The sequence below is a fragment of the Seriola aureovittata genome, chromosome 9 (assembly GCF_021018895.1).
Source record: "Seriola aureovittata isolate HTS-2021-v1 ecotype China chromosome 9, ASM2101889v1, whole genome shotgun sequence".
Classification (NCBI taxonomy): Eukaryota; Metazoa; Chordata; class Actinopteri; order Carangiformes; family Carangidae; genus Seriola; species Seriola aureovittata.
The window spans coordinates 509,327-525,963 of record NC_079372.1 but is presented as its reverse complement, the minus strand read 5'-3'; the positions used below and the strand labels follow the sequence as shown (position 1 = coordinate 525,963).

Here is a 16,637-nt window from a genome sequence, read left to right as displayed (position 1 = left end):
ATGTAGAGGTAAATATGTGAGGTGGGTAAACTGCTGTCAGTGGTCATCATAGAATAAGCAAACAGACATCAATCAAAACTGTTTTTTATTGGAATTTACAGTTAATTCATGCATGTTTTTTATTTATTTATTTTTATTAAACGTCCATTTAAACCACATCAGTGGGAAAACACAGCACGGCCTACAGCACTCATTTAGCCCTAATCCTGAAAGCAGGTAAAAGTTGGCTAAACTAACACAAGTGTTACATTACATGTCAGGTTGTGGGTTTGAAGCCTTGAGATAATGTGACTGCAAAGGAAAACACACTAAAATGTACCTGATGAAGAAATGAACATGTGGTTGTGTGTGTCTGTCAGAGTGAACTGGAGGTGGGCTGGGTCTCTACGTTACATAAGAGACAAATAAGAGTGTCTAACTTTCCCTGCTCCACTCTCCTCTGTACTCTCCTCGTATGTCTATTTGCTGGCTTATCACTTCTGAGAAGTCGTAGTGTTCTTTGTAAAAAAATCCTAATACTTGATTACAAAAATGCCAATGAGGAGGTGTATTGTATGACACGGCATATTTTGGACGATAAGGTTTAAATGAGGAACAAAAGCCCAATGAAGAATAAAAGGGTCACTCTCATGCAATCGTGGTGCTGCTGAGAACAAATGTATGCAAGGCCTTGTGCTTGGTTTTTATCCATGTTGGGAAAACATAGTATCTGAAATAGTGCAATCCACATTCTTGTCATAAAGAATAAAGCAGTGAAAGTTTCACCCAGGAACGTAAACATGACACACAGTTGTTCAGTTTTTGTGTTATTTGTAGGTGACACACAAACATGGTCAGTCTGTTGCAGAAGAAAACTTGTGCATGTGTGTTCAACAGCTGAAGTTGTTGTTCATTGGATTAATTGTATCCTGCAACTAGAACTACACTGGGTTAAATATATCAGCCAATCAAAGTCTAAAGGGTTTGTTAGTAGCATGTTTCATTAAGGGGTTGCAGATATAAATCATTTTTTTACCAAATAACATTTTTACAGATTAGAGCCTCTATTTTGAATTTATAATGATCCTCAGTTAACATTCCTTAAGCATCATGGATATATTGGTCTCTAATTATGAACTAAAACAAATGAACCTCTACCAAGGATGAGGATAAGTAATCCATCCTCTACACTTCAGACTTCCTATCCAACAAAAAACTTTTATGTTTTTAATTTAGTGAAGTTTCCTAATGTCGTGTCTTTAATAATACATCCATCAGATCGAGCAAAAAAGGCACAGCAGCAACCTGAGGAGCATTGATTACCATATTGCTTGTGAGGTCATTTGAGTCTGTTTGTTTGAGTGTATCTATCTTTATATTTTTACCTAACATGACCATAGATTCATTTAAACATTTCCTTGACATTCTATAATTGAAGTGAACTTGATGGTATTGATGGTAAAATAATAAGTCCAGTTCTAATGTAATATCGCCACAATATTAGCAAATCAAAGACTAAATCCTGTGTGCACAAAACTCTGCAAATGTTTGTTATATGGTAAAGTCCTGCTTTACTCATCTGTTACCTTATTACAGTGAATGTTAAATTGACTGTTGAATCTTGCCCCAGAGATAATTTACATTTTAGTTGGTCAGAGTTTGTGACTTTTCTCTGACTGTTCACTGACACATGGCGCAGTTTCCGTCTGTGTCTCCATTCCAGTGGCAACGTTTGTCTATGTGTTTCCATGTCTCATAATATCTACAAGGGAAGAAACAGTTAAATTACAGGCTTCCCCTGAGAATATCGCTAGATTATAGTATCATCCCTAACTTAAATGGCCGCTGTACCTGGTCTGATCTCATGTGATGACAGTTACACAGTTTTGATATTTCGTGTTGTAAAAGTCACCCAACTTGAGTTCATTAAGGTTATTTCACAAAACAAACAGATTTTTGTTATTTTGAAGATATGTTAACAACCAATGGCCAGGTTCCTCAAACTTCTCAAATGCAGTGTTTAATGCTGTTAAACAAACCGCGCAATGAAAACTTTGCATAAACAAAACACAGATATATATGATATACATTAAGACACACCATTCAAAAAATCATTTTATATAAGTCTTAGAATCTGACCATGCTTTGTATTGTGGACACATTCTGCTGCTACTCGCCAACGTGATTCAGTGTGTTTTTTAAACATGCAACCAAAATGGTTTCTAGTACACAAGACGCACAAGTCACCGCCACACTACTGTATTTCACTTTTAATGCCTTTATTTTGGAAGATATTATGGCATTTTCGCTTCATCAAACAGTATGGTGTGTGTGTGAAGAGACAGGGAGATGGGAGAGAAGTGGGAGAGCTGACTTTGTCACATGAGGTCATCAGTCAGGTTTGAGAGCATGATGTTATGAGTTCATGGTATGTGCTGTAGCTTGCTGAGCCTCCATAATGCCCAAGTCCCAGACTGTTCTGTGGCTTGTCTGACTGCCACAAGTACATCTCATGGGTGGGAAATGCTGGCTAAAACCTACAAATATAAAACTATTTCAAACTGCCAGTCAGTTTAACCACTCAGTAGTGGGATTGTCATTAAATAAGTGGTATATTATTTTTTTAATCTTTTTTATTAGTTTAGATTTCCAGGTGCCTACTTTTACCCAAAAATACAGTTCAAAAACATTGGACAAACAACATCATTAGAAACCATTAGAAAGATCCAGCATGGCCGAGGTTAAAGTCTCCTTTTTGAGGTTTCATGCCTGTCTCTTTATATCAAATCATAATATTTAGAATAATCACAGCTATAACTGCTTGTTTTCACCCTAATCACTCCTCCAAAAGTCACCAAAAACTCAGCAGGGGGTCCAGCTCACCTGAGGGAACACAAACCACAACCTGCCCATCCAAACATGTCCATTAGCCACATATTGAGGCTAAAATGTTTTTATACATTTAGCTATAAACAAGCAACGTCATCTTGAAATGAGGCTGTACAAGGATAGTGTATAATAATTCCGACATTGTGCATTTTCTGTAGTCCTTGAACTGTAGGCTTCAGAGCAGCAATAAAATGAGAATTATTGTTGGTAAATATGGATCTAGTTTCATCTTCACTCATAAGACAGATTCAATATTAGCTTCAATGTTTCGTGAAGATTGATGTTTCTTTGATTTAATGGTGCACTTTTAAACTTCACATTTGGACTTTCAAGGAAGAGTACCATTTAAGTTTTGATTTCATGTACAAAATATTCTAATCTTTTTGCCTAACATATGAAATGTATTTCATATAAGGAAAATCTTTGACTCATTGTTAATTCTTGGTCTTCACTTCAGTTGTAAATACAAAATTAAGATAAAATAGAGCAGACGGCTGAACAGTAAAACATGTTTAAGCGATAGGAAAAGCATTGCACGGTGTGAAAGAGCTGCAACTTGTAAATGTTGCTCACTCATGCAGCTGTATATCATGTAGGCTTCACATTACAGAGGAAGGGCTGCAAGTTTCATTCTTACAGCAGATACACACCAACCATCCAGGGCCCTGCTGAATGCAGCCAACTAACTACATTCTGACACTTTCTCTTCATGCCTTCTGCTGTTTGTTGGCAGCCAAATAAATGAATGCTGATTCACTAAACGTGATTGTTAGCTAACAGAGGTACATTATATCGACCATAAGAATCGTAAACCACGATTGCATGCTCCTTTCACTTTATACCCTGTGATAATAATTTCTCCACAGGATATGAAGATCTTCTGAACTAGTTGTTTATTAGCAGAAAGAGTTTTATCATGAGTGGAGAGATGGGAATTCAGAAATTTGAAGAGGTCAGTTTGTGTAGTGGTACAAAAGGAGGGAGTAACTGTACGAAGAGATCCTCTAATAGAAAGTACAATAAACCAAACTGCATGTCACAAAATCAGTCGCATGACATTATTGTCATAGGCAAGCAAGGCAACTGTATATTGGTGGTGTTCATCGAAGCAGTGGGAAAATTATAAATATGAAAGTTTTTGGTGGTGAAGCTATCTTATTTTTCTGGCTGTATGCCTAACTCAGCTTTGTTTAGTAGTGGTGGAGTATACTGTCCGTCAAACTCTTTTGTAGTTAACACTATAGTACCTGTTTTTAAAGGGAAATGTTAAACTCACTTTCCATTGAAGAGTCTAAAGGTAGTCATGATTAAGTCTAAAAATGTAATCTTATAACTCTAGTATCTAGTGGAGTTTACTTTATTATTTCAGCCATGACAGACAGCAGCACTGTCCTTGCCTCTACCACGAGTTTCCCCCCCAAAGCAGTCACAGTTGTGTATGAAATCTGGTGTTTGTCCATTGAAAGTTTCCAATAGAGCATGGTAAGTCACAGCCAAGAGGCCAATCTTAGGAATTTGAGAACTTTCAGCCAGGTACAATGCTTTTATCCAGATACAGGAAATGGAACTATTATACGCTTACTGTAAAGTGGTATTTCAGGCAAATGTGTATGATCTATGTCCCAACACTGCTATATATATATATATATATATATATATGTATATGTATATATGTGTGTGCATGTTTTTGTTTCACATGTCAACAGATCCATATTTTCTTCTCTCTCTTTCTCAGGAGCTGGAGAGTCAGGAAAGAGCACCATAGTGAAACAGATGAGAATCCTACATGTCAACGGCTTCAATGCAGAGTGAGTGTGATATGAGTTGCTGAACATGAGTGCACATCAGAAGTAGGGTTTATTCAGTATCTGCTGAGTGAATCACCTGTGCCCCGGCTGAATCTGCACCTCCTCACAGAGACCGAAGTAACAGTGTGTTTGGCAAAACTCTGCCATCGACATTGAAGCTAGTCAGACTGCAGAGCAGAAATTGATGTTTGACCCTCTGCAAAAGAGGCAAAGTCAAGCCTAGAGCATTGAAGTTATGTATTTAACATATATCAGTATTGGCAGGAAGAGATGATGGACAGTTTGTCACATACACACTTGTTTTTGGCTTCTATTCAGTGAGCTAATCCCTGTGGTGCTAGCTTCTATATTGTTATATATACAATATAGTCCAGAATAAAACTAGCCGCTGGAATTATTTTTCCAGATACTATTTTTCTCACGTCATTAGAAGACATACCGCTTCTAGACGTCCCACTGTTTTTGCTTAATTGATTTGTCTGTTTTTGGTCTTCTTTCATTTACAGTTCTTCAAGTTAGTCTGTACACACAACTCTCAAGTGTTTCTTACGAAAGATTACAATTCTGCTGTTTTCTTTTTCTAGCTTTTTGCTTTCCAGATGGCATACTTGAATTGTGCTTGTTTCAGTAGGAAAAACTGAAGTATTCATCTTTGTGTTTGTTTCTGTATGTCAGTGACTTGGCATGTATTGGTCTGGTGGTTGTAATGAGGATGGAATCTTCTTTGCAAGATTAGAAGAGAAAATCAGCACCTTAGGCAGAAAAGAGCGTATGACCCAGCGCGTGACTCCATAACACTGAACTGTGTGTGTGTGTGTGTGAGAATGTGTGTGTGTGTGTCAGTCAGTCAATATATGTGTCTGTAGGGGTGGGTAGGTGTCTTCATTGACAAGGCACATAAACAAATCCTGCATCATAATTCTGAGTCTGAACTGTGACATTGTGTTGGATTATCCGGTTGATTATTTTTTTTTGCGCTCAAATGTAATCTTTCAAATGTGTAACAATGAATCATCTTTGTTTGTGAAGTTCTATTAAAACCAAAACAACAGACTTGCAGGCTCGTTGCTTGTAGGTCTCCACATGACAAGCATAGTAATACGTTTTAATGAGCCTGGATTCTGAGGCAGAACATAAATTTACTGATTTGAGACTGAAAGAGTTCGGTAACATTAGTGATAAAAGACACTGGGTGAATGTATTGAATGTTGCGGTAACCTTAAGGTCAGAGTAATTGGCTTATGACCGGAAGACTGCTGGTTCCAATTGCTGGCCTGATTTGGAAAAGGACTGAATGACTGACTCAGCTCTCTCTCTGCCAGCTTCATTACTGGAACTGTTAAGTGGTTGACAGTTGAGGCTGTTTTTGTCAAAAAAAGACAGGAGTTTTGAAACATTTTTAATGTTTTTAAGGATCATTTTATTTTAAAACATTTAAAAACATCATTTATGTTTACATTTTTTTTTTACAAGTACATCTTTTCATCAAAACTGTACTGTTTCGCAGATGATTTGTTGGCCAACTTGCAATATCTTGTGGCCCACCGCTGGTTGGGAACCACTGGACTAAACTATTGCTTAGTTAATTGACAAAACAATCGATCCATTAATTGCTAGTCCTCAGTTGCAGCCCCAGGTTGGAGTGCCAGTTTTTGTGCATTCATGGGACATTAGTTCCAGCTTTTTCTTTTTCTGTGCACTTAAATATAATGATCATAAATTTGATCATTTATCATAAGATTAGAAAAAAAATCTATGACAAAAATGTTGTCATATTGATTTCATAATCGGCTCGTAAGTCCCCGTCATCTTCGTTTACATCTTACTGTTAATTGTCTGCTTTTATTCACCTTAACGTATCACTAGACATGGTCAATGTGACAAACGTGTCCTCTAGTCTTCTTCCCCTCTCTAGCCACACACAGACATCAGTCACACTCTCCAAGCTAGAGAATGCGCACACACACGACCATGTGATTTTTAATGACTATCATGTTGAAAATGTAAACAAGGCCTTCTCAATCTCCCTCCTAACCCAATAAACTCTGTCTTACCCCCTCTTTTCTCTTTTTCTCTCACTCTCTCTTGTGTTTCTTGGTGCACAGTGACCTCTCAGGCTCTGTTACTATTTGCCAATGAGTATTACACAAATTATATTTACGTCTGTGTGTGTTTTTCAGTCCAATACATACAATTATTGTAGTGGGAATATAACAACACACTGTAGTTTAATTCAAGCCCTTCTGGACCAAATTCTGAACCAGTTCTGTGAAGGAAATAAGTTGTGACTTGTGAATTTGGTTTGTGCCTTTCTTTTTTTGTCAAAGCTACAATTTCTAGTAATTGGAATATTATTCCTCTTGTTTTTATGTTCATGTTATTAATTCATCTGCGAGAGAGCAAATGTTGTGACAGGTATCTATAAAAGGCGAAAACAGGCTTATTGTAGTGTAGCTTCATGGCAGCTTGGCCCATGAAGGTATATTTGCCATGTGTGTATGCACTCAGTATGAGAGTTTGGGCTATTGAGTAAGTACAGTGCTGTTTGAGACAGTGTCCAACTGTAGTGATTGCTTCATTTGTCTGTAGTTGACAACATTGATATGTCTGCTTCTGCATGTCTAAACTGCTACTGCAATTACTCCCCTTGTATGAGGTACAAATTGGCATGACTACAACTAGTGTGACTGTAACAAAACAGCACCCCCCTATGGACAATCTACAGCTTGTTAAATGTAAGTGAGTGAGTTAGAAACCACTTCCATCTCATGTGTCATGCAGCCCTCACCTGGACTGTTATAACAATTTCCCCCAAATAGATTTTACCTGTTAGGTGAAGGTGTGGAACAATTGTGCAGTCTTCGTCTTCAGTAATCAAACAGATGAGCATGGAAATCGCATCGGTCTAAAGAAATGAATCAACCAAGTTTAAATTGGCAGCGGTCTCTCAGTTATCTGTGTATAGATTTGGAGCAGTGCAGTAGCATCCCTTGTCAAAAAGTAAAACTGGCACAGAACAAAGAGGCCCATCTCGCCCTTTGTCACTATTGTAAACACAATGTGCTGTTGTCCTGGCAGGCTCAAGGTGAAAGATAGACCAAGTGGTCCTCTGCTTGCCTTTATTAGATTCATTTCTGTCAGAGAGACCAAAAGTACAAGGAGCTATCCTTCACACAACACAGACATAATTTCTCTACCACACGTGCCAATGAAGGTCTGTTTGTCCCTCCCACATCATAAACAAACTTCATGCAGCGCGCTGGAGTTTACCATGTCATGGTAACATGGAACTCCCTCCCTTTACCTTTGTTTTAGTCGACTCAAACATTATTTGCTAACTAAACTACACTTGTGTGTGTTAAAGAGAAGGTAAGCAGTAGTGATAATGTAAGCGCTGTGTCCTTTATGATGCCTGTAAATCACATTTTAGTTTTGTCCTAACCATAGATGTCAGTTTGAGAATGATGAGTGGTAGTGACAGTGCACTGTGATCAACATTATGCAATCAATAGTAATTTTATTTTAAATCATGTAATTAAGTGTGTTTTACTTATTGCTGTCAGATTGTTATTCTCACTCTGCATGAACAGGAATTTATTGGAAACTGTCACACTTATACAGATTTATTGTTATTGTAATATTCCGTAGTGTCTTGTTCTATCTGCAGCTACATATTGGTGCAGTTTTACTCTGAGTTTGGACAATTTGGCTGCAATAAAATCATTAGCAGATATTTATTATACCCAGAACTGGTAAGAAATACAAATACAAAGAAAGACTAAGATCCTAAAAAACTGATGTAAGATCTCTGATGTTTATGAAAGCGGTGAGGCTGAATGAAAACAGTGCATTTTGCGGGCCAAAACAACGAGCTGAAAGACGCCCCTTTCACATGCAAGTATTTTTTTCACCCCTTGTTCATATGAAAATATTTATCATAGTTGAGTTTTTTAAATTGATTTACAAATGTGTTTTTATGTTAATATTTCCTTCTTCCAGCTGCTGAAATGTTCTCTCTTCTGTGACATAAGTAATTTAAAGACAGATTTAAATTAGATATTAATTCATTTTTCACTCTTTTTGACATTGTATAGTTTAAATCAGGGTTTCCCTTCCTCTTCCAACACACGGCCCACTTGAAAATCTGAAAACTCTTTGTAGCCCACATCCGATCTCAGTCTTTCTTTATTACTTTCTTTATTTTGTATTTCTTACCTTTAGTCTGACTCTGTATGTTACTGCTGTGCAGCAATAATCCCTGACATGATTGTCACTGAAGCTTTTTACCTGTTTCAGAGAGAAGAAGCAGAAAATTCAGGACATCAAAAATAATATTAAAGAGGCTATTGAGGTAAGTGGTTGTGTTGGTGTAATTGTTGCTTATAGCACATGAAAACATATTTTTACTTGGGTTAAAAGAACTGTTGAGACATATGAGCAGATAAAGTAAACAGTCCTCTTTTTCATTTAAAATTCAAAATCTTATTCATCTGCCATCTGTCTGCGATCCATTTAAATAAATGTGTTCTGTTTGGTTTTGTATATTTGTGACAGACCATAGTAACAGCTATGAGCCACCTGACACCGCCAGTGCAGCTGGTGAGCCCAGAGAACCAGTACCGCATCGAATACGTCCTCAACCTCGTCAACCAGAAGGACTTTGAGTTTCCATCAGTGAGTAGTACAATATCAGACTACACACACACACACACACACACACACACACACACACAATCATCGCGAAATAACTTTTCCTCAATAGAAATATAAGACATGGTCGATACAACGTCGATAGAACTCATTCATCCATGTTTTGACAGAAAACACGAACAGCCAATGATAATGAGAATAGCGTTGCACCAAATCAATCATGTCGCTGGAATAGATTTACATCCATGTCAGGTTAGGTGATTGCACACAGGACAGAGCGTTGGAGTAGCAGCCGTTACCGGCACACGCGCTAATGTTTGCCGTGCCCACCTGTACGTCAGGTGGGAGAGAGATAAAAGAGAAAATGACGGCAGAAAATGTTAAAGAAACTAGAGCGACAGTGTTACCGAAGAAGAAACCCCAACGGCCACTGCCCAAGGCTCAAAGGACGCTGATATGGTTGAAAAGAAGGGTCAGAGGAATTCTGTAGTGTGGAGATACTTTGGCTGATTAAAGTCTGATAAGAAGCAGCGTAGCATGCGCTGCAAACTGTGTCGAAAACATGTTCCCACAAAGACAGGTAATACCACTAATGTGTTATATCATCTGAAGTAGTTCCATCCTCTAAGAGCACGACAGTGCAAACCTTTACAGTCCAAGAAGAAGCTTTTGATGGTCAGAGTTAAGATTTTAGTTTATAGTATATACCTTTTTCATTTATTTGAAATACAGTAATATAATATTCTACAGTGTATTTGTCATGTTCAACTTCTGACAGAAAATAAGTACGATTTAAACCAAAATGAACCTTTATGATATCTTCACATCTCACTCCGGACACAGAACCAGGTGAAGTAAAGATAACTGAAGATTACTGACGACAACTATCATTGAACTTTACTGTAAGTGCAATAAAATGTAAAAGGCCTATACGAACTTTATCCAAATACCTGTTTAACAAGCAACAGAGAAAAGAGATATTTTCATCTGTTTCCTCCACCGAGTCCCGGTGTCTTTTACAAAACAACACAGCACTGGTTAAGCTAATAACGAACTGGAAGGAAACGCTACAACGAAAGCTGTCTGTAACTGATTATCTTATTATTGTTGTAAACTGAGCGACTGCTGGCTGTAACTGGCTGAAACAAACCAGAACAATCAATTCAAATCCTGTTCTGAATTTATTCACTTTTATATAAAAAAAAAAAAAAAAAAAAGAACCAGTGATATTCTTAGCTGAATCAATAAGTGTATGAATAAGATAAAGATAAAATCAGCTGGTTAATATCTGACTTTGGGAGGATGAGCACATCACAGTTCAAATCCCTTCACTCTAAGTCTTGTTTAACAAGTGTTATATTGTTATTATTATCTTTTATGGCACACAGTGAAATCAGTCACAAACATGTGAAAGATTACTTCATATGTAAGTTTTGTCTGTTCATTAGTAGACTTAGCTTTTTACTATCTTTTGTACTTGTCGCTGATAAATACTCTCATAAAGTCATAAAGTTGTTGCTGCTGCCTGAGAATTTACACTGAATAAGTGTTTCAGAAAATGTCTAACCCAGAATCTGTCTTATTGATCATGCCACAGTGTAAATTGTAAACTTACTCTTACTGACCACTCAAAGAGCTTTACAATACTCACCACATTCACCCATTCACTCACACATTCATACATCACAATCACACACTCTTTTTTGAACAACTATACCATGTTTGAATCTTCAGCCCATTTATCACAAACCATATAAACCCTCCTGCTGACTATTTTCAAAAGTCAACCCTTATTTTTAACTAACCGTCTGGCAACCTTCTATTTGAGTGCATCTCAGTGCAGTATGAAAATCATGCTTGAAATATGTTGTCCGTGACATTCGTAACAGTGTTTTTGTGAGATTTATTTTGGTTGTCAAAGTCAAAGTATCATGGCGTTTGAATGCAGATGGAAGTGTGGATTAATTTGATGAGTTTCCAACTGTGGCACGTCCTTGTGGGGAAACCAGAGACATAGGAGCCAGCAATTTAAGCAGTATTGCTTTCTCATCCTCTTTTTGTTGTTGCTTTTTTAAAATTTTCTCATAATGATCATTTTAATTAATCAATTATTGATTCAGTTTTTTAAAAGTCATGATGAAGTCTGAAAAACCCTGGTGCTGTACTGAGCTAGTATAGTAAGTCCAGTATGTTGTGATTAGTATTAAATGAGCATTGTAAAAACACTGTCCCTTAAAACTTCATATTTATAGAATCCATGCATCGTGCAAGAAGAGTATTTTGACTTGCCTGCTAATTAATGCATTTATTTGTAACTGTGTAACAAGCTAATTAGCACTACTGCTTATGTTTAATGTATGATGGTGATTGTGGAGGTTTCTTCTCACACAGTCATAGATGCCGGCCTTCAGCAGACAGGGTCAGCTGCAGTGACTCTGTTGATGCTGCACTCCGACCTCCTGATGGGGAGTGATAGTGTCAGATCTCACATTGGAGAATTGGGGTTTGCATGGGCGCCCAGTCCAATAGGTTAATTAAAGACATTTTCTAAGTTTAGTGGCAACATGAAGCAACTGAGGCAAACAAGGATGTAGAACTGCAACGATAAGACAATTCATTGATTAGTCAGTGGAAAGGAAATTAATCAGTAATTACTGTGATAATTGATAATCGTTTTATACTTTTTTTTTTTTTAAAAATCAAAAATGCCAAATATTGGCTGGATCCACCTTCTTAAATGTGAGACTTGGTGCTTTTTTTGTCACACTGATGTAAATTAAATATTTTTGGGTTTTGTACTATTGGTCAGATAAAAGAAAAAAAAAACCTCAAGATGTCGCCTTTGGCCATCTGTCAGTATTTTCTGACCTTCAATAGACAAAGCGATGAATTGAGAAAATAATAGGAATATTAATCAATAATGAGAATAAACGTTAAATGTAGCCCTACAGGGATTTGTGGTTTTAATCTTAGAATAAATGTACATCTCTTCACCACAACCCAGCCAGAGCAGCTTAACAGAAGAACCTGTCTTTACATAAATACAACTTTTTACACACAGGTCAATTGTAGAGATACAGGAATGAAAACAAAGAGAAATGTTGTAAATATTTGTTGAAAAAAAGAGTGAATTGTAAAGCTACTGTCATGTTTCAACTTTGACCCACGGTATGTTCTATAAGTGAGAGCATTAAAAGTTTTACAGTGCAGTGGATGGTTATGATTGACAGGTGCGTTAATGATTGGATTACATCACATGAATGATTGTGTTCATTTGTAAAACATAATGATAAACAACAGATAAATAAGACCAAGAAGAGGAGAAAAATCCCCTATGAAACATGAAGAAAAAGTTACTGATGGAAGATAATGATCCATTCTATTCCACGGGGGGGGGGGGGGATCATACTCAGTGACACCTCACAAATCTGATTTTCTCACATGGGACGCTCTCTTCAGCCACAAGATCGCCGCTGTCTCCTGCTGTCGGGAAACAATTGTTTGTTTACAGTTGCTTTTGGGCTTTACTTGTTTGGTTGGTTGAGTTGTTTATGGCACAGCACAGTTTCTGACTCTGTGTGTGTGTGTGTGTGTGTGTGTGTGTGTGTGTGAGAGAAGAGAGAGAGGTGGGTGTGTGTGTGTGAGAAGAGAGAGGTGTGTGTGCGCTCACAGGCGTCAAAGGGCAAATCACCACTTGAGTCTTTTATGCTTTAGTAACATTGCATAACGTCCTACACAGGATTAGACACAGTAAAATGATCTGTTTTATTTTAAATTGATTTAAATGATATAAGGTGTGTAAATATAAGAGTGATACAGAAGGAGAAGAAGGAAGTATTCAGTGTTTGCCTTACATTAGGACAGTTCATGGACACACTGACTACAGAGTTCCTGTTAATTACCTTAAACATAGAAGACACTGCTGAGTCACTCTAAAAGGCTGTGTCTTTACCTTTCCTTCAAAATACCTGTTACTTGGTTTTAAGGCCACAGATAATGATTACTATTGATTATGTATTAATCTACAAAAAGAAAAGAAAAGCAAAAAAAATTCTCATATTTGAGGAACTAGGAAATGTTTGCTGTTTTTCTTAATAAATAACTTAAATGTTCAATCGTTCAAATCAAATTCAATCAAATTCTTGATTATATATGGATTAATAGACTAATCATTTCAGCACTATGTGGATTTTTTTGACTGATCACATCTTTAGTAAGTGTTCAGAGTTAACACACACTAAGCAATGATGCACCAGTTAAACACAATCTGGACAGGATGAGATTGAATGGAGCAGGTCAGATAGGTACATAGGTGCAGCAGGTACATTTCAGTGATATTTTTAAGCCTGATGGGATTATGTTATTACAGGTTAAAAATGTAATATAATACGAACCGAACAAACGTCCTCAGTTTCAGAAGGACCGTCTGTTTGATCCACGTTACATATAGTCACATTGCAACGACAGTATCCATGAATACTATAAAGATTCATTCAGTAAAAATTCCAGCACACACAAGGGGTGTCTTCATCATCTTCATTTATTAATAATCATACATGATTACAAATCTGCAAGCGATGCATTTCCCAATGAGCCACAACAGGTGTTATTTTAGATTCTTGTGGTTTTCAACAGCCTTTAGTCAGTGGCAAATCACATGACACATGTTTACATTTAATTAAATTCCTAATCTAATGTACTTATCAAATACAATATACAATTCATATTAATCTACATCATACAATAATACAATAATATCAAGGTAACAGAAAAAGTCCAAGACCTGTGTGTTTTGACCAGCAGTAATATCAAGTTATCACCACATTACAGTTATGTGAGTTTATTCTTTCAGCTTCTCCACACATAGAGCTGCACATCAAGACCTTTTGTGTGTCAAATAAAATGTGCTTGTATCATCAAATACCAGAAACTGTCACATATCCTAAGCTGGTATCAAATGCATCTTATTGAAACATATTCTTTGATCAGTTGTTGATCTAAATCCATTTTCAGCGTTTAACACTAATCACCACAGACATTTGTCTTATTTTGTTAAATGAAAAAAAAAGGATTTTAGAATAACACCAAAATTCAGAGGTTTTATTGGCACCACCATCTACTCTGTACATTTTCTTCATGATGCAATTAAAAACATCTTAAATATATGTAGTATATTGTATACCAGGACTCATTTAATTTCACTTCCCTTTCTGAAGAATTTGAATCCTGCAGTTGTGACTGTGTCCTTTATTGTGATGATGGTTTCTCGCACGCTGTTAACATACACTCCTGTGTGTGGCACATACTGTGGATGTGTGTTGTTATACCTGCCCATGTGTGCTGCTAGGATCACTGAGTTCTCAGCAGCTTTCTAACATGATTGATGTGAAATCTACAGAGGACACCTATGGTTCAGTCAGCACAAAGAATGTAAGAAGTGAAGTGGTTAATCCATACTGTGTCCCAGCATGTCAGTGCGTCTGTCTATAGTGAGGCGCTCTTTCCCTCCACCACTATTGACGCTTACAGACGTATACAGGCATCGCCCAAGCACAACGTACACTGCATGTGGTGTCAACAGAAACGAGCGCCATGTGCCCTCGGACATGCACCGTGGATGACAGACATCCGCGGCCTCTTTTCTAACTTCTGTCATATTTGGTATAAAATGCACAGTTAATAATACAGAACATCTCCTGCTTGTAGGAACTCTTTCCTTCTTTAACTGAGCAGATGAACTGTCAGCTGACAATATTTAATCAAACATTTTGTACTCACGACCCAGTATGTAATGTAACCGTTCCATTCCCTGCAACCAGACAGATCTGACTGTGCTTTTTGTGATTTAATCTTAACCAAGTTTTCGACCAGTGCATCAGGTGTCAGCTTGGCAAACGCACCCAAACAAGAATGAATATGTTAACTCTTCAGTCTCTGCCTGCTGTCATTAACATATTTCTGTGTTCTCCTCAGGAGTTTTACGAACATGCGAAGACACTGTGGCAGGACGAGGGGGTCAGGGCGTGTTACGAGAGATCCAACGAGTACCAGCTGATCGACTGTGCACAATAGTAAGTAACTACCTTCCACTGCGGCTTCATGGTCACGTTCCTTTTTCCCCGAGGTGCAAATCTATTAGGCAGACTCATGCAATACAGAATGCTCCAACAGTCTTTATGAGGCTCATAATCAGTTTTTATTGACCCTGTTTCTAAGAGGTGTTGATTCAGCTCAGGTCATTTTTGAAGGAAGTTGGTGGCATTATATTGGATTTAGGGGTGCAATTAATTAATTAAAACTAATTAATTTGTATTTTCAATTAATCTGCTTATTATTTTCTCAACCATTTTCTCAACCAGTCTATAAAATGTGATATGATATGGTGTCCTAAGCCCAAAGTGAAGAAGGTGAAGACTAACAGTCCAAATCCCAGTTCACTATCACATAGCACAAAGAAGAGAGGATCAGCTGACCCTGGACCACATTCTAACAGAGAGACTCTAAATATGTGAACACTTGAGAAAACATTAGATGTAATGTTAGTTAAAAATCTAATGTATCAATGTTTTTTTTTTTCTTTATGTGAAGAACTTGAGTAAGTTTCCCCCCCGTGAGTTCTTTTGTCTCACAGTCATTATTGTGAAATAATAAATATTATTTAATATGCTAATATTTAGTGGCAAAATGTACTCGCTTTTATTATTTGGTTTGTGTTGGTTCACACTGCCAGATTACAAGTAAACCAGGGCAAAGTCACATGGACTTGTCTTTCATGCTAGTAGCACCTGAGCAGATAGCAGATTGATGTGCACCATGTGGAGACTTCACCACTTATATGTTAGGAAAGGAAACCATTTTTTAAGTCTCTGTGTTGTTTCTTGTTACTTGTACGGTTTTGTTTATTTCATATTCAAATAACATATTATAGATGTAAACGTTCAACAGCTTTACCGTACTGTGTCCTTACCAGATAAATTCTTAGTACTAAATAGTTTATGCACAGTCACAAAGGTGCTGTAAGATTTGGCTCTTCAGTAACAGCCACAGGATACCACTACAAGCTTAACTAACTAACGTCAGAGAAATGACTTCAGTCTCTATGCGTACCAAATGTTATTTACAGTGAAAATTGGTTCACTGGAAAAGTTTCTTCTGTGTGATTCCTTCCTGTATAAACATTAACAACACGTATGGAGTAATCCTAGCAGATAATCTGGGCCAAGTTGGAACATTTAAAAACCAGTTGAAGCAAAATGTTGAGGCTCTATTGATGTGTGTGTTCAACATCTCACACACATCTGACAGTTTTGT

The 16,637-nt window shown here is 37.2% G+C and overlaps 1 protein-coding gene across 1 annotated transcript in view; it reads left to right on the top strand.

Moving 5' to 3' along the window:
* gnas (GNAS complex locus) overlaps positions 1–16,637 on the top strand; it is a 33,280-nt gene that overhangs the window by 1,757 nt on the left and 14,886 nt on the right. Inside the window, exons 3-6 of the mRNA XM_056384516.1 lie at positions 4,604–4,676; positions 8,973–9,027; positions 9,231–9,350; positions 15,300–15,397. Coding sequence (XP_056240491.1) covers positions 4,604–4,676; positions 8,973–9,027; positions 9,231–9,350; positions 15,300–15,397 — 346 coding nt within the window. The remainder of the gene's footprint in view (positions 1–4,603; positions 4,677–8,972; positions 9,028–9,230; positions 9,351–15,299; positions 15,398–16,637) is intronic.